Source organism: Rana temporaria, chromosome 4, assembly GCF_905171775.1.
Source record: "Rana temporaria chromosome 4, aRanTem1.1, whole genome shotgun sequence".
Taxonomy (NCBI): Eukaryota; Metazoa; Chordata; class Amphibia; order Anura; family Ranidae; genus Rana; species Rana temporaria.
The window spans coordinates 189,176,800-189,201,207 of NC_053492.1; the positions used below are offsets into that span (position 1 = coordinate 189,176,800).

A 24,408-nucleotide genomic window follows, 5' to 3' on the forward strand; every position below is an offset into this window, starting at 1 on the left:
TTACTATTGGTGGAGCTTTGCTTGAGAAATCTAAATGTTGTGATGAATTATCAGAGGAAAATGAGAGATTAAAATTAAGAATTATGGAATTAGAGAAGAGATCTCAGGAGTGCAGATATGCATCAAATCTTGGATTAAGCAATCTGCAGCAAAATACAAACTTTCTATCAAATGAAAACAGAACCATAACCATAACAATAATAACAACAATACAGGTGAAGTTCAGCTTGTAATGAAGCATTTGAAACCAAAAAAACTGGATGCAATTCTTAAAGAAATAGGAATGGTTCCCTGCCATGATTTAACAGATTTTTAAAATGGTTTTGTGACTTGCAGAATGTCAGAGATATGTACAATCTCAACCCATCTGAATTAGAAAGAGTTTTGCAAATTCTATATGGATGGTCTTTGGCTGAGAATCAAACAGATCTGTCTTCAGCCTTTTGAGGACACGGGACATATTACTGGAATTATTGCGTGTTCTGTACGGAGTGCGTTCCGATGTCGCGATTCATGGGAAGATCCACCAAATGCTAAGTGAGTCTCCTATGAATTGTCGCACAGGATAGAAACTATTATGGGATTTTTGGTTGGTAATAATCTTGCTTTGAGCGGGGAGGCTCGATACATATCAGTATGTTGCTAGATGCAATGCATGAGGATATCAAACAAAATATTTTATTAGTTACCCTAAATCCTCATGATTTAAAAGACGTATTATTGAGAGCAGATCATTTATGGAGAATGTCAAATGAGCAGGCTGTCAGAATTGATATAGCCACATTGTTTAGGAAACACTGAACAAAAAGATCAGAAGATAATATCTAATGATCACATCAAAAGGGGAAACTCTGGGTCAAACATAGGTGATATTAACATGAAAAACAGAGCTGACCAAAATAATAATAAGAAAAAGACCTGGATACCATTTCCTCATTTAAAACAGAAATATGACCACCTAAATTGATTGAGTATGATAAGATGAAAATAGAATATTACACACTATTAGAACAGTTGAAGGGTACAGATCAGTTTTTAAATGAAAATTACACTTTTATAGCAGTGGGGGTGAATTAGCTTTAAACTGTGGACTGTAAATAGTACTTTGTTTATGGACTTTGCTAATGAGTTTTGTCTGAGAGTTTTTGACTTTCAGGTACATGGCTGGAGATATGCGTTTGCATGTGAATAGCAGGAGTAATTGCTGGCTAGTGGGGGAATTATAAAGAATTAATGGACATTCTCTCAATATTCATCAAGCAATGGACTTTTTTTTGAACATTCACATTTTCATTTTTTTTTTTTTTTTTAATGGCCTTACCCAACACCCTATTTTTTCATTTTCTCCCTTTCCCCGATATATTTTGCTTTTTTATTATGTTTTATTCCTTGAACTTAATCTTAAAACCAGAGCGAAGCATTTAAACCTAAATAATTTTATAACATCTGTACACATGACATAATGCATATTGATGTCAATAGATTTGACATCTGAGGTGATGCTGCACAATGGCTGGGCATAGCATAAATTATAGTAGGTTGGGTGGTTTTCCTAAATTTAAAGGAGTGGTGAGTGAAATTCTTACTCTAGTCATGATTTGAGACTTTGTTGAATCAGTTGTTTATAATATGCTGAAGGCTGAGACACATATGGATGAAAAAGACTTTCTACCTTTCATAAAAATACTGGCAAGAATTTCTACTGCTGATTTGTCTGCACAGAAAATCTGATAAACATTGATGTCAAGCTGATAATATCTAAACCATCGCATGGGGGAATTATACAGTATATATATGTTGGTATACCATTCTGGTGGAATTATGGACTGAATGATACAAAGAACAGCTCTATTAAAGGCAATGCGGGGGTCAGCCTACAGCACATTACGAAAGCAAATTGTTGCTGGCAATCAACAAATTCAGAATAGTGAAGGTTTGATGTTAAAGGAACCAAGTGTCCTGATTGGTGGATTAATGATTGAAGGTGTCAAGTGCAAGGAAATAGTTTGCAGCACAGAATTTGTACTGCCGGATCCAAACCTTTTTGACCTTGGAAGCGACTGCTGATACATTAATGGTTCTTCTTACTACAAAGATGGAAGATGGAAGATTTTTTTGTTTGTGTAAAGCATCTTTAAAAATGAAAACTTTGAGCCTGGAGATGAGAGAATCCTGGACTTATGTGGATTGGAGCTCCCAAGGCATACCAAGCTTTACTTTCAGTGAGATGGTGAGAGATGTGATGAAGTCAGAATGGACTGTGACATCAGCTCGTTTTTGCACAATATTCAAGATCGTGATGTGATTTACAAAACAAGGAGCAATCTAACAGCTATACGGGCAACTTCGTTTACTGAATCCTTTTCCAGTCATGGTCCAAGTATATTATTTCTATAATCTGTTTCATGGGGGATATTTTAGAGGTTGGTGAAGAGAGATGTAACCAGTCTCAACTTAATATTTCATATGAGCCATTGTAAAGCATACAGTACCTCAAACCATAATGAGGTTTGTTGTTCGAATTATGAGTCAGTTCTAGTAGTTAGAACCAACTCAAGTGGGGAATATGTTGTAATATTAATAAAGATGTGTAGGTATTTAAAATATTGTGTTATGTGTATGGCATGGTATATCTGTGTTACATACAGGCATTCAAGGTTAACATCAAAGGTGTTTGCTGACCAAAAGGGTTAGTGGTCAAACAACAGATCAAAGGAACAGTGAAGACCCTTAGGCCTTGTACAGACGAGCGAACATGTCCGATGAAAACGGTCCGCAGACCGTTTTCATCGGACATGTCCGCTCAGAGATTTTGGTCCTGAGACCTAGATGTGTTAATTTACCTAGGTGTGTGAGATGGCTGTTAACCTCAAAGGATAACTTCCTTACATACAAAAGGAAGTATTATGATGGTAATTAGACTTGGGGAAGTTTCCATTGACCTGGAAGAACCACTCCCTCCAGTGTGAGACCAGTTTTTGAGAAAGTCAAGCTGGCATTCAGCTAGTCTTGTCACTCTATGATGAATATAGTACAGGTCTAGAAAAGATGGGATTCTGAATTACTTGTTGGATTTGTATCGTCTGTGGACTTTGGACTTTGTATGTTATTCGAAGTTAATTAAATGTGTGTTCTCTGGAGAGCATGTGTGTTGCTGCAAAAAATGTGATTTATAGCCATCATACTAACATCTAAGATATCAATTATCTAACCGACTACTGGACACTATACATCTGTATCACTACATTTATTGGACACGTTTATGAGATCACTACATATAGTATTTATGTGATTTATTCCATCAGTTCACATTAGCTACACATACAAAAGTGTCTACCAGTGACCATTCTATGTATTCAAATTATAGTTATTAGTTAATGACAATAACAATAACTAATTAATGACAATTATTTTTCTAAACAAAATTGACAACATGCAGGAGAGAAAATCATACATTATTTTAATTATGGACATTATGAATGCTTTTTTGAACTCATGCAGAAACAATTTAAATAATATTATATTCAAGTAAAGCCCAACATTTTATAAAACAATTCCTGAATTAAATGCCAGGCAACCGTATAAACATGTCTATACAGAATATGTTTACATTTTTTTCATTTTTTTTTCTTTTTATATTGTTATATTGTTATTATATTATTATAGATAACAAAATATTTTCAATTCAAATGTTGTATAGAGAAAAATAAATCTAGTAAAATTATAAGAAAAGTTATGCACATTTACAACCTGTGTGCACTTACTGTATTGTGTATGTTAATGTTCAATGCATTTAATAAATGTATTTACAGTATGATAGCTGGGTGGACTTACACTCACTGTATCACGATACATTTTAGTATATGAAAATGTGCACCTGCACAGCAGTCTACAAATAACTAGTACTATTGTAAATCTAAACTGTTCTGTGTAAGGGCTGCAATCTATAATTAAAATTATACATTTTAAGTGTAAGTCAGATTTGCATGACTTTTATTTATGTCAAACTGTCATGTAAGTATGCATGACTTCCAATTTATTATCAAGGTCTTACAATGTATATAACAAATAAATAGATTTATTATAAATAATACTCAACTCTTTAAAATGAGCAATATATTTACCTGGTGATGATGTGGTTTTAGTTGATGACACAGTAGAACCTACAGATACAAAGACAAATTGTCTAATAACTATTTATAACTACAAACTTAACAAACCGCATATTTTATGATCACAGAGCACACTTATCCAAATGCAAAAGTAAAACTGTCTGCACAGATTTTTCCACAGGAAAGAGCTATGTGGCCCAGATATATTGATGACATGTTCACTAGCAAGAACATTTCACAGAGCAGATTAAGCAGCCAGCTTATGTATTAGCACATGGGCTTACCCAGTTTAGACTGCTCGCTAACTTCTTGTTTGTTCATCCAATGCTCACCTTCGGGACCTCTCCAGAGCCTCTCCAATCCTCTGGAGCTCTCTACCTCTATTTGTCTGGCTATGTCTACTATATGCACCTTTAAGCGATTCCTGAATACTCAAAGCAGTAAAGCAGTTGTAAAGGTTTTTTTTCTAAAATAGCAAACATGCTTACTTACCTGCTCTGTGCAATGGTCTTGCACAGAGCAACCCTGAACCCCTTTTCTGGGGTACCCCACCAGTACTCTTGGCTCCTATTATTTTGTGGGCATCCATATAAACTCTATAGCAAGCTGCTTGCTATGGGGGGGGGGACCCAGCTGTGCTGTGTGTTGTCTATTGACATACACAGCCAACCCAACCCCTGTTCTCTGCTCACAGAAGCCAATGGCTTTTAACTGCTGCTCTGTGGCAGAGAGAAATAAGAGAGCTGATGCAAATGGCACAGCACTGGATCAAGATAGCACTCAGGTAAGTATACAGGGGGGGTGTATATCTAACACGTCTAAGACACCATATCCAAAAAAGGGTCAGAAAAACCCTTCAGGTCTCAGTAGCATAAAATGTGCCATCTCAAGTTACTCAGCTACTGTCTGTAATCACCAGAGTGTACAGCCCTAACCAAATGCAGAAGGCATAGATTCCCTGCTCAGAATTCTCCATGGGAATGAGCAGAATTTCCTAGATGTTTTGACCCACATCCAAATACCATAGTAATGCCCAGAAGGTGGGTTACAAGTACACCAGCTAACACATTTTAGCAGACATAGATATTTAGCCAGATAGTTTATTAGCACATCGCTTATTGGCCAAGCTAGGCTGGGTAGATTTCACAGAAAGTGGAAAATGTCCCTAATAGGCCAGCTGTATAAGGAAAATGTAAAGCAATCTGAATGTTTGTCAGAATTAAACGTTTAAATATTTCACAAACTTTACTTTTCTGTCAATTTTAGCTTTATACAGAGTCATTCATATGCTACATATGCCTACATCTAAAGTCATTGCACGTAGAAAGGTCTGTTCTGAACTGGTTCATACAAATCCAGACCCAGTCTGGCTCATACAAATTTAGATTAATCATTTACATTTCTTAACCATTGAGGGTGGAACAGCTTGTTGAAAATAAGCTTGTTGAAAAATATTTATGTTATTCCATGTTCTCATTGTAAACAAAAAGCTGTGCAGTGATGATTTTATTTGGTGTGTAAAGCTGGCCATACATTAGTCGATTTTCAAATCATTCGTATGAATATTTGCATGAAAATCATTCGTATGAAAATTTGCTTGAAAATTCTCATCAGTACGTTTGATGATATGCTGGACCACAGTCACTCTTACAAATTAATTTATTCAAGAAAGAAATTCCATCCTGCTCCTTCGAATTTTCTTTCCACTGTGGATGTCAATTTGCCCCAATAACAATTACTAATTCAAATGAACATTCCCAAAATGAAATTCTTCTAACACAATTCTACTAGTGTATTGCCAGATATGGACTAATAAAACTACTCAAACTATTTACCTGTCGGTTTTGTAGTTACAGTGGTGGTGGTGGTAGTTGTTGCTGCTAAAAAGACAAAAGTTAATTTTTTATCAATGCAGTCTTAGAATAACAAGCCAGACATCCTAAAGAAATGTTTAAAGCCTAGCTCCAACCATGTTACACCCATATTTAGGTTGTATCGTCACATGGTTGCAAGCTGACCCCCCCCCCTCCAAACCATCCCACTCCTGACAGTGTGCAGATGTTTTTTTTTTATCCTTGCAGCCACTGTCACTTTTGAAATCGATGCAGCTGTATGGTGCTCCACTCGCACAGCCACATTATTCATTCACAGAGATCTGTGAATGAATAAATAAACTACAAGCCCCATCTTCCTTTGTGGCAGTCATTTAATCATATTAAACTGAAATTCTCAGACTTTATTAGATATTATTTTAAGACTAGGAAATAACCAAGCAAATAGTCTGTCATGAATGGATCACAGCTTACCAGTACAATATCCTGGGTAAAAAGAAATATCATCTATAGCAACATCACTGCGGAAATCTTCACCTCTGACACCATCAATGAAAATCTGTTGACAAAATTCATGAGGTTATAGCTAATAGCCAGAACTGGGTTTATAATATGCCAGTGCAAAGAGCACAATGACTAAAAAGCACAATAACATACAAAAAGAGATCAAACTATTTGTAATAGATTTAATAACAATTCATTTGGCAAAAGAAATACATTGCATACCTGGATAATATCACTTTCAGGTAGGAAAATCTTCTCTAAATACCACATGTCCCCATGATCTCCTTCTATAGTGAAGACATCTTCCAAACCATAATCTCTTAGTACTGACACCCTCAGCATCATGTATTTTGCTGCTCCATACATGTGATACCAAAACTGTAAGCAATGAGTTCCAGTGAAACAATTTGCAGGACTCTCCAATCTTGCAAAGTCTCCCTCTTCTGAATCCTGTCCATTAATGTATAGATAGTAGCCATCTGTTTAAATTAAAATATTAATGCTGAAGTACCTTTTCTGTTATGAACCATTATTTTGGGAGTTATATAAACTATTACAAACAGAGAAAGTAAGTAAATAAATGACTTACATCCTGTTGTGTGGTCAAATGATGGTCCAGTAAAATCGGAAGGGGATGAGCCATTCCAGTGTATCCAGTCCATGTTATCACTCGTTGATTGTTTCCAGTTACACAAGTTCACATCAAAAGAACAATCTATATGGCATACATCTGTTTTAGGAAACACAGATAACATTTATGAGTTATATTGTGCATATTGTATAATGCATGTGCAAGCGTTAAAGCTGAACTTGAACATGTTTACTGTAGGAATATTTATAGAGGTGACCGAGTCGGCTGGTGACCCATTATTGTCAGTAGGCTGGGATACGGAGGTCACACTTCTATATTTCATAGCTGTAACTGAGAACGTTTTGTTTCCCTCTTAGGCCCCGTACAGACGACCAAGCATGTCTGCTGAAACTGGTCTGCGGGCCAGTTTCAGCAGACATGTTCGGTCGTGTGTAGGCCCGAGCGTGCAGGATTCCAGCAAACATTTGCCCGCCGGGCCTTTTTCCAGCGGACAAATATTCCTGGACTTGTTTTAAAACAGTCCGCTGGAATCCTGCCCGCTCGGACATGTTCGGTCGTCTGTACAGACCTACCGTACATGTCCGAGCACCCGCCATCCCTCGCATGCGTCGAATGACTTTGAGGCATGCGTGGAAGCAATTAACTGGCAGGCCCGCCCACGTCGCCGCGTCATTGTCGCGGCGACACCGCGTCATCGACGCGGCGACACCGCGGACACGCCCCGCGTATTGTTTACGCGCGGCTTTCTATACGATGGTTAGTACAGCCATCGTACAGAAAGCCCCGGGCAGACATGTACGGTGAAAACGGTCCGGCGGAGCGGTTTCATCGTACATGTTTGCTGGTGTGTACACGGCCTTAGCAGTACATTGTGCAGAGGTATGCGAATAACAAAACAAACTGAACAGGATTATAAATATTTACATACAGTATAAGCATTTAAATGGTTTATTTAGCTCTGATAGATGTAAATAAAGTGTGTTACTCCAATATTTCAAATCCCGATATACAGTATGTCTGTGATACCATGTATTATATTTAAAAGTATCCAGCTCTCTTTGCATCGCTTCATTTGTAAGAAATACATGGTGATCCTCAAAGTCCCTTGCTTTCCAATTTCAAACTGATCACACTGGGCATGGAAGCACATTCCCTGCAACGTGGTTAGTTTTCTTTTTGCATTGTACTCAGGAGCACAGTCTGCCTGTACTCCAATGGGCAGACTTGTGCTGAACTGCCCCCAATGCACAGCTAACATCTCACTCAGAACATCAGTGTACTGCTCTTTCTCAGTGTCCTGTTGACACATCCCTCTGCAGTCTCCACCCCACCTCTCAAAGCATCTTATGCAGCTGAGAAAAGAGGTCATGTGATCGCTTAAAGAAAAAAAAAGGTATTTATAAATAAAAACATGATTATGCCATATGATTCAGGCATATTGATAATTAACAAGCATAGCTGAAAACAACATGTATTGTACCTTGATAGAATGAATAATATCAGTAATAGTGGACTGCAAGAAAAAGTTGGGTGCTTGGTAAATGAGTGTCTGTTGCCAGTCTTAACATGAGAGAATCAGTAATATATGGAGTGTCTGTACACAAAAAAAAAAAGTGTTTGTAAATCTAAAACTTTTTCTAGTTTTGGATAGATTGGGGAAGGGTTGGAATTTGTGTCCGTTTTTTTTTCTTTATCTCTGTGTCCCTGTTAGGATGAATCACCCCTCTATTTGTCATTGTGACCATAGTCAACATTGTCACCAAATTAATTTTACAGTTGTCACCAGAGCAAAAGGTGAGGGTCTGTAATGAGAATTCCCCTTTTAAGATTGCCTTCTTATCCAGGACAGGAGATCAGAGGAGTCTTCCCAATGAGACACAGGCATCAAAAATAACCTGCCAGCGGTCTTAACCATTGTCTATTCTATCCAAAACAATTAAATAAATTAGATTAAATGCAATTAAAATAAATTAATACAATTGTCTATACATGCACTTTAAATTGGAATGGTAAGAATAGTGTTATTGTTATGTAAATAATGTTACTGTGATGTTGCTAACAGGAATTGTTTGTGAAAAATAAATATGTTTCAATATGAATAATATTGTAGATCATCAAAAGTATAGTGTTGTAATATTAATATAGATGTGTAGGCATTTAAAATAGTGTGTTATGTGTATGGCATGGTATATCTGTGTTACATACAGGCATTCAAGGTTACACATCAAAAGGTGTTTGCTGACCAAAAGGGTTAGTGGTCAAACACAGATCAAAGGAACAGCTGAAGACCCTTAGGCCTTGTACAGACGAGCGAACATGTCCGATGAAAACGGTCCGCGGACCATTTTCATCGGACATGTCCGCTCGGAGATTTTGGTCTGATGGTTGTACACCATCAAACCAAAATCCCCGCGGACAGACAGCGCGGTGACGTGGCGGTGACGTTGACGCCGCCACGTCTGCAAACCAGGAAGGAAAATGCTTTCACGCATGCGTCAAATCCATTCGGCGCATGGGGGAGATTTTGGTCTGCTGGTCTAACCGGACTACTGGACACTATACATCTGTATCACTACATTTATTGGACACGTTTATGAGATCACTACATATAGTATTTATGTGATTTATTCCATCAGTTCACATTAGCTACACATACAAAAGTGTCTACCAGTGACCATTCTATGTATTCAAATTATAGTTATTAGTTAATGACAATAACAATCATTAATTAATGACAATTATTTTTCTAAACAAAATTGACAACATGCAGGAGAGAAAATCATACATTATTTTAATTATGGACATTATGAATGCTTTTTTGAACTCATGCAGAAACTACATGTAAATAATATTATATTCAAGTAAAGCCCAACATTTTATAAAACAATTCCTGAATTAAATGCCAGGCAACCGTATAAACATGTCTCATACAGAATATGTTTACATTATTTTTCATTTTTTTTTCTTTTTATATTGTTATATTGTTATTACTATTATTATAGATAACAAAATATTTTCAAATTCAAATGTTGTATAGAGAAAAATAAAATCTAGTAAAATTATAAGAAAAGTTATGCACATTTACAACCTGTGTGCACTTACTGTATATGTGTATGTTAATGTTCAATGCATTTAATAAATGTATTTACAGTATGATAGCTGGGTGGACTTACACTCACTGTATCACCGATACATTTTAGTATATGAAAATGTGCACCCTGCACAGCAGTCATACAAATAACTAGTACTATTGTAAATCTAAAACTGTTCTGTGTAAGGGCTGCAATCTATAATTAAAATTATACATTTTAAGTGTAAGTCAGATTTGCATGACTTTTATTTATGTCAAACTGTCATGTAAGTATGCATGACTTCCAATTTATTATCAAGGTCTTACAATGTATAATAACAAAATAAATAGATTTATTATAAATAATACTCAACTCTTTAAAATTAGCAATATATTTACCTGGTGATGATGTGGTTTTAGTTGATGACACAGTAGAACCTACAGATACAAAGACAAATTGTCTAATAACTATTTATAACTACAAATTTAACAAACCGCATATTTTATGATCACAGAGCACACCTTATCCAAATGCAAAAGTAAAACTGTCTGCACAGATTTGTCCACAGGAAAGAGCTATGTGGCCCAGATATATTGATGACAGGTTCACTAGCAAGAACATTTCACAGAGCAGATTAAGCAGCCAGCTTATGTATTAGCACATGGGCTTACCCAGTTTAGACTGCTCTCTAACTCTCTTGTTTGTTCATCCAATGCTCACCTTCGGGACCTCTCCAGAGCCTCTCCAATCCTCTGGAGCTCTCTACCTCTATTTGTCTGGCTATGTCCTACTATATGCACCTTTAAGCGATTCCTGAATACTCAAAGCAGCTAAAGCAGTTGTAAAGGCTTTTTTTTTCTAAAATAGCAAACATGCTATACTTACCTGCTCTGTGCAATGGTCTTGCACAGAGCAACCCTGAACCCCCTTTTCTGGGGTACCCCACCAGTACTCTTGGCTCCTCCTATTATTTTTGGGCATCCATATAAACTCTATAGCAAGCTGCTTGCTATGGGGGGGGGGGACCCAGCTGTGCTGTGTGTGTCTATTGACATACACAGCCCAACCCCAACCCCTGTTCTCTGCTCACAGAAGCCAATGGCTTTTACTGCTGCTCTGTGAGCAGAGAGAAATAAGAGAGCTGATGCAAATGGGCACAGCACTGGATCAAGATAGCACTCAGGTAAGTATACAGGGGGGTGTATATCTAACACGTCTAAGACACCATATCCAAAAAAGGGTCAGAAAAACCCTTCAGGTCTCAGTAGCATAAAATGTGCCATCTCAAGTTACTCAGCTACTGTCTGTAATCACCAGAGTGTACAGCCCTAACCAAATGCAGAAGGCATAGATTCCCTGCTCAGAATTCTCCATGGGAATGAGCAGAATTTCCTAGATGTTTTGACCCACATCCAAATACCATAGTAATGCCCAGAAGGTGGGTTACAAGTACACCAGCTAACACATTTTAGCAGACATAGATATTTAGCCAGATAGTTTATTAGCACATCGCTTATTGGCCAAGCTAGGCTGGGTAGATTTCACAGAAAGTGGAAAATGTCCCTAATAGGCCAGCTGTATAAGGAAAATGTAAAGCAATCTGAATGTTTGTCAGAATTAAACGTTTAAATATTTTACAAACTTTACTTTTCTGTCAATTTTAGCTTTATACAGAGTCATTCATATGCTACATATGCCTACATCTAAAGTCATTGCACGTAGAAAGGTCTGTTCTGAACTGGTTCATACAAATCCAGACCCAGTCTGGCTCATACAAATTTAGATTCATCATTTACATTTCTTAACCATTGAGGGTGGAACAGCTTGTTGAAAATAAGCTTGTTGAAAAATATTTATGTTATTCCATGTTCTCATTGTAAACAAAAAGCTGTGCAGTGATGATTTTATTTGGTGTGTAAAGCTGGCCATACATAAGTCGATTTTCAAATCATTCGTATGAATATTTGCATGAAAATCATTCGTATGAAAATTTGCATGAAAATTCTCATCAGTACGTTTGATGATATGCTGGACCACAGTCACTCTTAGAAATTAATTTATTCAAGAAAGAAATTCCATCCTGCTCCTTCGAATTTTCTTTCCACTGTGGATGTCAATTTGCCCCAATAACAATTACTAATTCAAATGAACATTCCCAAAATGAAATTCTTCTAACACAATTCTACTAGTGTATTGCCAGATATGGACTAATAAAACTACTCAAACTATTTACCTGTCGGTTTTGTAGTTACAGTGGTGGTGGTGGTAGTTGTTGCTGCTAAAAAGACAAAAGTTAATTTTTTATCAATGCAGTCTTAGAATACACAAGCCAGACATCCTAAAGAAATGTTTAAAGCCTAGCTCCAACCATGTTACACCCATATTTAGGTTGTATCGTGTCGCATGGTTGCAAGCTGACCCCCCCCCCCCCCCCCCAAACCAATCCCACTCCTGACAGTGTGCAGATGTTTTTTTATCCTCGCAGCCACTGTCACTTTTGAAATCGATGCAGCTGTATGGTGCTCCACTCGCACAGCCACATTATTCATTCACAGATCTCTGTGAATGAATAAATAAACTACAAGCCCCATCTACCTTTGTGGCAGTCATTTAATCATATTAAACTGAAATTCTCAGACTTTATTAGATATTATTTTAAGACTAGGAAATAACCAAGCAAATAGTCTGTCATGAATGGATCACAGCTTACCAGTACAATATCCTGGGTAAAAAGAAATATCATCTATAGCAACATCACTGCGGAAATCTTCACCTCTGACACCATCAATGAAAATCTGTTGACAAAATTCATGAGGTTATAGCTAATAGCCAGAACTGGGTTTATAATATGCCAGTGCAAAGAGCACAATGACTAAAAAGCACAATAACATACAAAAAGAGATCAAACTATTTGTAATAGATTTAATAACAATTCATTTGGCAAAAGAAATACATTGCATACCTGGATAATATCACTTTCAGGCAGGAAAATCTTCTCTAAATACCACATGTCCCCATGATCTCCTTCTATAGTGAAGACATCTTCCAAACCATAATCTCTTAGTACTGACACCCTCAGCATCATGTATTTTGCTGCTCCATACATGTGATACCAAAACTGTAAGCAATGAGTTCCAGTGAAACAATTTGCAGGACTCTCCAATCTTGCAAAGTCTCCCTCTTCTGAATCCTGTCCATTAATGTATAGATAGTAGCCATCTGTTTAAATTAAAATATTAATGCTGAAGTACCTTTTCTGTTATGAACCATTATTTTGGGAGTTATATAAACTATTACAAACAGAGAAAGTAAGTAAATAAATGACTTACATCCTGTTGTGTGGTCAAATGATGGTCCAGTAAAATCGGAAGGGGTTGAGCCATTCCAGTGTATCCAGTCCATGTTATCACTCGTTGATTGTTTCCAGTTACACAAGTTCACATCAAAAGAACAATCTATATGGCATACATCTGTTTTAGGAAACACAGATAACATTTATGAGTTATATTGTGCATATTGTATAATGCATGTGCAAGCGTTAAAGCTGAACTTGAACATGTTTACTGTAGGAATATTTATAGAGGTGACCGAGTCGGCTGGTGACCCATTATTGTCAGTAGGCTGGGATACGGAGGTCACACTTCTATATTTCATAGCTGTAACTGAGAACGTTTTGTTTCCCTCTTAGGCCCCGTACAGACGACCAAGCATGTCTGCTGAAACTGGTCTGCGGGCCAGTTTCAGCAGACATGTTCGGTCGTGTGTAGGCCCGAGCGTGCAGGATTCCAGCAAACATTTGCCCGCCGGGCCTTTTTCCAGCGGACAAATATTCCTGGACTTGTTTTAAAACAGTCCGCTGGAATCCTGCCCGCTCGGACATGTTCGGTCGTCTGTACAGACCTACCGTACATGTCCGAGCACCCGCCATCCCTCGCATGCGTCGAATGACTTTGAGGCATGCGTGGAAGCAATTAACTGGCAGGCCCGCCCACGTCGCCGCATCATTGTCGCGGCGACACCGCGTCATCGACGCGGCGACACCGCGGACACGCCCCGCGTATTGTTTAGGCGCGGCTTTCTATACGATGGTTAGTACAGCCATCGTACAGAAAGCCCCGGGCAGACATGTACGGTGAAAACGGTCCGGCGGAGCGGTTTCATCGTACATGTTTGCTGGTGTGTACACGGCCTTAGCAGTACATTGTGCAGAGGTATGCGAATAACAAAACAAACTGAACAGGATTATAAATATTTACATACAGTATAAGCATTTAAATGGTTTATTTAGCTCTGATAGATGTAAATAAAGTGTGTTACTCCAATATTTCAAATCCCGATATACAGTATGTCTGTGATACCATGTATTATATTTAAAAGTATCCAGCTCTCTTTGCATCGCTTCATTTGTAAGAAATACATGGTGATCTTCAAAGTCCCTTGCTTTCCAATTTCAAACTGATCACACTGGGCATGGAAGCACATTCCCTGCAACGTGGTTAGTTTTCTTTTTGCATTGTACTCAGGAGCACAGTCTGCCTGTACTCCAATGGGCAGACTTGTGCTGAACTGCCCCCAATGCACAGCTAACATCTCACTCAGAACATCAGTGTACATGTCTTTCTCAGTGTCCTGTTGACACATCCCTCTGCAGTCTCCACCCCACCTCTCAAAGCATCTTATGCAGCTGAGAAAAGAGGTCATGTGATCGCTTAAAGAAAAAAAAAGTATTTATAAATAAAAACATGATTATGCCATATGATTCAGGCATATTGATAATTAACAAGCATAGCTGAAAACAACATGTATTGTACCTTGATAGAATGAATGAATATCAGTAATAGTGGACTGCAAGAAAAAGTTGGGTGCTTGGTAAATGAGTGTCTGTTGCCAGTCTTAACATGAGAGAATCAGTAATATATGGAGTGTCTGTACACAAAAAAAAAAAGTGTTTGTAAATCTAAAACTTTTTCTAGTTTTGGATAGATTGGGGAAGGGTTGGAATTTGTGTCCGTTTTTTTTCTTTATCTGTGTCCCTGTTAGGATGAATCACCCCTCTATTTGTCATTGTGACCATAGTCAACATTGTCACCAAATTAATTTTACAGTTGTCACCAGAGCAAAAGGTGAGGGTCTGTAATGAGAATTCCCCTTTTAAGATTGCCTTCTTATCCAGGACAGGAGATCAGAGGAGTCTTCCCAATGAGACACAGGCATCAAAAAATAACCTGCCAGCGGTCTTAACCATTGTCTATTCTATCCAAAACAATTAAATAAATTAGATTAAATGCAATTAAAATAAATTAATACAATTGTCTATACATGCACTTTAAATTGGAATGGTAAGAATAGTGTTATTGTTATGTAAATAATGTTACTGTGATGTTGCTAACAGGAATTGTTTGTGAAAAATAAATATGTTTCAATATGAATAATATTGTAGATCATCAAAAGTATAGTGTTGTAATATTAATATAGATGTGTAGGCATTTAAAATAGTGTGTTATGTGTATGGCATGGTATATCTGTGTTACATACAGGCATTCAAGGTTACACATCAAAAGGTGTTTGCTGACCAAAAGGGTTAGTGGTCAAACACAGATCAAAGGAACAGCTGAAGACCCTTAGGCCTTGTACAGACGAGCGAACATGTCCGATGAAAACGGTCCGCGGACCGTTTTCATCGGACATGTCCGCTCGGAGATTTTGGTCTGATGGTTGTACACCATCAAACCAAAATCCCCGCGGACAGACAGCGCGGTGACGTTGACGCCGCCACGTCTGCAAACCAGGAAGGAAAATGCTTTCACGCATGCGTCAAATCCATTCGGCGCATGGGGGAGATTTTGGTCTGCTGGTCTAACCGGACTACTGGACACTATACATCTGTATCACTACATTTATTGGACACGTTTATGAGATCACTACATATAGTATTTATGTGATTTATTCCATCAGTTCACATTAGCTACACATACAAAAGTGTCTACCAGTGACCATTCTATGTATTCAAATTATAGTTATTAGTTAATGACAATAACAATCATTAATTAATGACAATTATTTTTCTAAACAAAATTGACAACATGCAGGAGAGAAAATCATACATTATTTTAATGCTGGACATTATGAATGCTTTTTTGAACTCATGCAGAAACAAAATTTAAATAATATTATATTCAAGTAAAGCCCAACATTTTATAAAACAATTCCTGAATTAAATGCCAGGCAACCGTATAAACATGTCTCATACAGAATATGTTTACATTATTTTTCATTTTTTTTTTCTTTTTATATTGTTATATTGTTATTACTATTATTATAGATAACAAAATATTTTCAAATTCAAATGTTGTATAGAGAAAAATAAAATCTAGTAAAATTATAAGAAAAGTTATGCACATTTACAACCTGTGTGCACTTACTGTATATGTGTATGTTAATGTTCAATGCATTTAATAAATGTATTTACAGTATGATAGCTGGGTGGACTTACACTCACTGTATCACCGATACATTTTAGTATATGAAAATGTGCACCCTGCACAGCAGTCATACAAATAACTAGTACTATTGTAAATCTAAAACTGTTCTGTGTAAGGGCTGCAATCTATAATTAAAATTATACATTTTAAGTGTAAGTCAGATTTGCATGACTTTTATTTATGTCAAACTGTCATGTAAGTATGCATGACTTCCAATTTATTATCAAGGTCTTACAATGTATAATAACAAAATAAATAGATTTATTATAAATAATACTCAACTCTTTAACATGAGCAATATATTTACCTGGTGATGATGTGGTTTTAGTTGATGACACAGTAGAACCTACAGATACAAAGACAAATTGTCTAATAACTATTTATAACTACAAATTTAACAAACCGCATATTTTATGATCACAGAGCACACCTTATCCAAATGCAAAAGTAAAACTGTCTACACAGATTTGTCCACAGGAAAGAGCTATGTGGCCCAGATATATTGATGACAGGTTCACTAGCAAGAACATTTCACAGAGCAGATTAAGCAGCCAGCTTATGTATTAGCACATGGGCTTACCCAGTTTAGACTGCTCTCTAACTCTCTTGTTTGTTCATCCAATGCTCACCTTCGGGACCTCTCCAGGGCCTCTCCAATCCTCTGGAGCTCTCTACCTCTATTTGTCTGGCTATGTCCTACTATATGCACCTTTAAGCGATTCCTGAATACTCAAAGCAGCTAAAGCAGTTGTAAAGGCTTTTTTTTTTCTAAAATAGCAAACATGCTATACTTACCTGCTCTGTGCAATGGTCTTGCACAGAGCAACCCTGAACCCCTTTTTCTGGGGTACCCCACCAGTACTCTTGGCTCCTCCTATTATTTGTGGGCATCCATATAAACTCTATAGCAAGCTGCTTGCTATGGGGGGGGGGGGACCCAGCTGTGCTGTGTGTGTCTATTGACATACACAGCCCAACCCCAACCCCTGTTCTCTGCTCACAGAAGCCAATGGCTTTTACTGCTGCTCTGTGAGCAGAGAGAAATAAGAGAGCTGCTGCAAATGGGCACAGCACTGGATCAAGATAGCACTCAGGTAAGTATACAGGGGTGTGTATATCTAACACGTCTAAGACACCATATCCAAAAAAGGGTCAGAAAAACCCTTCAGGTCTCAGTAGCATAAAATGTGCCATCTCAAGTTACTCAGCTACTGTCTGTAATCACCAGAGTGTACAGCCCTAACCAAATGCAGAAGGCATAGATTCCCTGCTCAGAATTCTCCATGGGAATGAGCAGAATTTCCTAGATGTTTTGACCCACATCCAAATACCATAGTAATGCCCAGAAGGTGGTTTACAAGTACACCAGCTAACACATTTTAGCAGACATAGATATTTAGCCAGATAGTTTATTAGCACATCGCTTATTGGCCAAGCTAGGCTGGGTAGATTTCACAGAAAGTGGAAAATGTCCCTAATAGGCCAGCTGTATAAGGAAAATGTAAAGCAATCTGAATGTTTGTCAGAATTAAACGTTTAAATATTTTACAAACTTTACTTTTCTGTCAATTTTAGCTTTATACAGAGTCATTCATATGCTACATATGCCTACATCTAAAGTCATTGCACGTAGAAAGGTCTGTTCTGAACTGGTTCATACAAATCCAGACCCAGTCTGGCTCATACAAATTTAGATTCATCATTTACATTTCTTAACCATTGAGGGTGGAACAGCTTGTTGAAAATAAGCTTGTTGAAAAATATTTATGTTATTCCATGTTCTCATTGTAAACAAAAAGCTGTGCAGTGATGATTTTATTTGGTGTGTAAAGCTGGCCATACATTAGTCGATTTTCAAATCATTCGTATGAATATTTGCATGAAAATCATTCGTATGAAAATTTGCATGAAAATTCTCATCAGTACGTTTGATGATATGCTGGACCACAGTCACTCTTAGAAATTAATTTATTCAAGAAAGAAATTCCATCCTGCTCCTTCGAATTTTCTTTCCACTGTGGATGTCAATTTGCCCCAATAACAATTACTAATTCAAATGAACATTCCCAAAATGAAATTCTTCTAACACAATTCTACTAGTGTATTGCCAGATATGGACTAATAAAACTACTCAAACTATTTACCTGTCGGTTTTGTAGTTACAGTGGTGGTGGTGGTAGTTGTTGCTGCTAAAAAGACAAAAGTTAATTTTTTATCAATGCAGTCTTAGAATACACAAGCCAGACATCCTAAAGAAATGTTTAAAGCCTAGCTAAAACCATGTTACACCCATATTTAGGTTGTATCGTGTTGCATGGTTGCAAGCTGACCCCCCCCCCCCCTCCAAACCATCCCACTCCTGACAGTGTGCAGATGTTTTTTTATCCTTGCAGCCACTGTCACTTTTGAAATCGATGCAGCTGTATGGTGCTCCACTCGCACAGCCACATTATTCATTCACAGAGATCTGTGAATGAATAAATAAACTACAAGCCCCATCCTCCTTTGTGGCAGTCATTTAATCATATTAAACTGAAATTCTCAGACTTTATTAGATATTATTTTAAGACTAGGAAATAACCAAGCAAATAGTCTGTCATGAATGGATCACAGCTTACCAGTACAATATCCTGGGTAAAAAGAAATATCATCTATAGCAACGTCACTGCGGAAATCTTCACCTCTGACACCATCAATGAAAATCTGTTGACAAAATTCATGAGGTTATAGCTAATAGCCAGAACTGGGTTTATAATATGCCAGTGCAAAGAGCACAATGACTAAAAAGCACAATAACATACAAAAAGAGATCAAACTATTTGTAATAGATTTAATAACAATTCATTTGGCAAAAGAAATACATTGCATACCTGGATAATATCACTTTCAGGCAGGAAAATCTTCTCTAAATACCACATGTCCCCATGATCTCCTTCTATAGTGAAGACATCTTCCAAACCATAATCTCTTAGTACTGACACCCTCAGCATCATGTATTTTGCTGCTCCATACATGTGATACCAAAACTGTAAGCAATGAGTTCCAGTGAAACAATTTGCAGGACTCTCCAATCTTGCAAAGTCTCCCTCTTCTGAATCCTGTCCATTAATGTATAGATAGTAGCCATCTGTTTAAATTAAAATATTAATGCTGAAGTACCTTTTCTGTTATGAACCATTATTTTGGGAGTTATATAAACTATTACAAACAGAGAAAGTAAGTAAATAAATGACTTACATCCTGTTGTGTGGTCAAATGATGGTCCAGTAAAATCGGAAGGGGTTGAGCCATTCCAGTGTATCCAGTCCATGTTATCACTCGTTGATTGTTTCCAGTTACACAAGTTCACATCAAAAGAACAATCTATATGGCATACATCTGTTTTAGGAAACACAGATAACATTTATGAGTTATATTGTGCATATTGTATAATGCATGTGCAAGCGTTAAAGCTGAACTTGAACATGTTTACTGTAGGAATATTTATAGAGGTGACCGAGTCGGCTGGTGACCCATTATTGTCAGTAGGCTGGGATACGGAGGTCACACTTCTATATTTCATAGCTGTAACTGAGAACGTTTTGTTTCCCTCTTAGGCCCCGTACAGACGACCAAGCATGTCTGCTGAAACTGGTCTGCGGGCCAGTTTCAGCAGACATGTTCGGTCGTGTGTAGGCCCGAGCGTGCAGGATTCCAGCAAACATTTGCCCGCCGGGCCTTTTTCCAGCGGACAAATATTCCTGGACTTGTTTTAAAACAGTCCGCTGGAATCCTGCCCGCTCGGACATGTTCGGTCGTCTGTACAGACCTACCGTACATGTCCGAGCACCCGCCATCCCTCGCATGCGTCGAATGACTTTGAGGCATGCGTGGAAGCAATTAACTGGCAGGCCCGCCCACGTCGCCGCGTCATTGTCGCGGCGACACCGCGTCATCGACGCGGCGACACCGCGGACACGCCCCGCGTATTGTTTACGCGCGGCTTTCTATACGATGGTTAGTACAGCCATCGTACAGAAAGCCCCGGGCAGACATGTACGGTGAAAACGGTCCGGCGGAGCAGTTTCATCGTACATGTTTGCTGGTGTGTACACGGCCTTAGCAGTACATTGTGCAGAGGTATGCGAATAACAAAACAAACTGAACAGGATTATAAATATTTACATACAGTATAAGCATTTAAATGGTTTATTTAGCTCTGATAGATGTAAATAAAGTGTGTTACTCCAATATTTCAAATCCCGATATACAGTATGTCTGTGATACCATGTATTATATTTAAAAGTATCCAGCTCTCTTTGCATCGCTTCATTTGTAAGAAATACATGGTGATCCTCAAAGTCCCTTGCTTTCCAATTTCAAACTGATCACACTGGGCATGGAAGCACATTCCCTGCAACGTGGTTAGTTTTCTTTTTGCATTGTACTCAGGAGCACATTCTGCCTGTACTCCAATGGGCAGACTTGTGCTGAACTGCCCCCAATGCACAGCTAACATCTCACTCAGAACATCAGTGTACTGCTCTTTCTCAGTGTCCTGTTGACACATCCCTCTGCAGTCTCCACCCCACCTCTCAAAGCATCTTATGCAGCTGAGAAAAGAGGTCATGTGATCGCTTAAAGAAAAAAAAAGGTATTTATAAATAAAAACATGATTATGCCATATGATTCAGGCATATTGATAATTAACAAGCATAGCTGAAAACAACATGTATTGTACCTTGATAGAATGAATAATATCAGTAATAGTGGACTGCAAAGAAAAAGTTGGGTGCTTGGTAAATGAGTGTCTGTTGCCAGTCTTAACATGAGAGAATCAGTAATATATGGAGTGTCTGTACACAAAAAAAAAAGTGTTTGTAAATCTAAAACTTTTTCTAGTTTTGGATAGATTGGGGAAGGGTTGGAATTTGTGTCCGTTTTTTTTTCTTTATCTCTGTGTCCCTGTTAGGATGAATCACCCCTCTATTTGTCATTGTGACCATAGTCAACATTGTCACCAAATTAATTTTACAGTTGTCACCAGAGCAAAAGGTGAGGGTCTGTAATGAGAATTCCCCTTTTAAGATTGCCTTCTTATCCAGGACAGGAGATCAGAGGAGTCTTCCCAATGAGACACAGGCATCAAAAAATAACCTGCCAGCGGTCTTAACCATTGTCTATTCTATCCAAAACAATTAAATAAATTAGATTAAATGCAATTAAAATAAATTAATACAATTGTCTATACATGCACTTTAAATTGGAATGGTAAGAATAGTGTTATTGTTATGTAAATAATGTTACTGTGATGTTGCTAACAGGAATTGTTTGTGAAAAATAAATATGTTTCAATATGAATAATATTGTAGATCATCAAAAGTATAGTGTTGTAATATTAATATAGATGTGTAGGCATTTAAAATAGTGTGTTATGTGTATGGCATGGTATATCTGTGTTACATACAGGCATTCAAGGTTACACATCAAAAGGTGTTTGCTGACCAAAAGGGTTAGTGGTCAAACACAGATCAAAGGAACAGCTGAAGACCCTTAGGCCTTGTACAGACGAGCGAACATGTCCGATGAAAACGGTCCGCGGACCGTTTTCATCGGACATGTCCGCTCGGAGATTTTGGTCTGATGGTTGTACACCATCAAACCAAAATCCCCGCGGACAGACAGCGCGGTGACGTGGCGGTGACGTTGACGCCGCCACGTCCGCAAACCAGGAAGGAAAATGCTTTCATGCATGCGTCAAATCCATTCGGCGCATGGGGGAGATTTTGGTCTGCTGGTCTAACCGGACTACTGGACACTATACATCTGTATCACTACATTTATTGGACACGTTTATGAGATCACTACATATAGTATTTATGTGATTTATTCCATCAAGTCACATTAGCTACACATACAAAAGTGTCTACCAGTGACCATTCTATGTATTCAAATTATAGTTATTAGTTAATGACAATAACAATCATTAATTAATGACAATTATTTTTCTAAACAAAATTGACAACATGCAGGAGAGAAAATCATACATTATTTTAATTATGGACATTATGAATGCTTTTTTGAACTCATGCAGAAACAAAATTTAAATAATATTATATTCAAGTAAAGCCCAACATTTTATAAAACAATTCCTGAATTAAATGCCAATCAACCGTATAAACATGTCTCATACAGAATATGTTTACATTATTTTTCATTATTTTTTTATTTTTATATTGTTATATTGTTATTATTATTATTATAGATAACAAAATATTTTCAAATTCAAATGTTGTATAGAGAAAAATAAAATCTAGTAAAATTATAAGAAAAGTTATGCACATTTACAACCTGTGTGCACTTACTGTATATGTGTATGTTAATGTTCAATGCATTTAATAAATGTATTTACAGTATGATAGCTGGGTGGACTTACACTCACTGTATCACCGATACATTTTAGTATATGAAAATGTGCACCCTGCACAGCAGTCATACAAATAACTAGTACTATTGTAAATCTAAAACTGTTCTGTGTAAGGGCTGCAATCTATAATTAAAATTATACATTTTAAGTGTAAGTCAGATTTGCATGACTTTTATTTATGTCAAACTGTCATGTAAGTATGCATGACTTCCAATTTATTATCAAGGTCTTACAATGTATAATAACAAAATAAATAGATTTATTATAAATAATACTCAACTCTTTAAAATGAGCAATATATTTACCTGGTGATGATGTGGTTTTAGTTGATGACACAGTAGAACCTACAGATACAAAGACAAATTGTCTAATAACTATTTATAACTACAAATTTAACAAACCGCATATTTTATGATCACAGAGCACACCTTATCCAAATGCAAAAGTAAAACTGTCTGCACAGATTTGTCCACAGGAAAGAGCTATGTGGCCCAGATATATTGATGACATGTTCACTAGCAAGAACATTTCACAGAGCAGATTAAGCAGCCAGCTTATATATTAGCACATGGGCTTACCCAGTTTAGACTGCTCTCTAAGGCCCCATACACACCATAGAATCTATCCGCAGATAAATCCCATCAAATGGGTTTATGCGGATAGATTCTATGGTGTGTACACTCCGTCGGAAATGTATCCGCGGATAAATCTCCCCTGGGATGGATTTCCAGCAGATGGATATTTGCTGACATGCTCAACAAATCCATCTGCTGGAATCCATTCCAACGGATGGATCCGCTCGTCTGTACAGACTTACCGGATCCATCCGTCCAAAGGGATTCCCCGCACGCGTCGTAATGATTTGACGCATGCATGGAATTCTTTATATGACAGCGTCGCGCCCGTCGCCGCGTCATAATAGCGGCGACGGCGCGACACGTCATCGGCAGAGGATTTCAGCGCGGATTTCAATGCGATGGTGTGTACACGCCATCGCATAGAAATCTTCTGAAATCCTCGAGAGGATTTATCCGCGGATACGGTCCGCTGGACCGTATCTGCGGATAAATCCTCTCGTGTGTATGGGGCCTAACTCTCTTGTTTTTGTTCCTCCAATGCTCACCTTCAGGACCTCTCCAGAGCCTCTCCAATCTTCTGGAGCTCTCTACCTCTATTTGTCTGGCTATGTCCTACTATATGCACCTTTAAGTGATTCCTGAATACTCAAAGCAGCTAAAGCAGTTGTAAAGGCTTTTTTTTCTAAAATAGCAAACATGCTCTACTTACCTGCTCTGTGCAATGGTCTTGCACAGAGCAACCCTGAACCCCCTTTTCTGGGGTACCCCACCAGTACTCTTGGCTCCTCCTATTATTGGTGTGCATCCATATAAACTCTATAGCAAGCTGCT

The 24,408-nt window shown here is 37.7% G+C and overlaps 2 protein-coding genes across 2 annotated transcripts; both read right to left on the reverse strand.

Moving 5' to 3' along the window:
- Positions 1-747: 747 nt before the first annotated feature.
- On the reverse strand, positions 748-13,621 carry LOC120935677 (MAM and LDL-receptor class A domain-containing protein 1-like). The gene is made up of 11 exons (XM_040347730.1): positions 13,441-13,621; positions 13,074-13,330; positions 12,822-12,906; positions 12,345-12,389; positions 10,510-10,548; positions 7,038-7,178; positions 6,671-6,927; positions 6,419-6,503; positions 5,948-5,992; positions 4,125-4,163; positions 748-797 (listed from the first exon to the last, which is right to left on the reverse strand). The coding sequence occupies exons 1-11, from the start codon at positions 13,604-13,606 to the stop codon at positions 748-750; spliced, it is 1,209 nt and encodes a 402-aa protein (XP_040203664.1). The 5' UTR covers positions 13,607-13,621.
- A 1,321-nt stretch (positions 13,622-14,942) lies between these two features.
- LOC120935678 (MAM and LDL-receptor class A domain-containing protein 1-like) lies at positions 14,943-20,019 on the reverse strand. Its single transcript, XM_040347731.1, has 6 exons — positions 19,831-20,019; positions 19,464-19,720; positions 19,212-19,296; positions 18,738-18,779; positions 16,901-16,939; positions 14,943-15,037 (listed from the first exon to the last, which is right to left on the reverse strand). The coding sequence occupies exons 1-6, from the start codon at positions 19,994-19,996 to the stop codon at positions 14,943-14,945; spliced, it is 684 nt and encodes a 227-aa protein (XP_040203665.1). The 5' UTR covers positions 19,997-20,019.
- Positions 20,020-24,408: the final 4,389 nt, after the last annotated feature.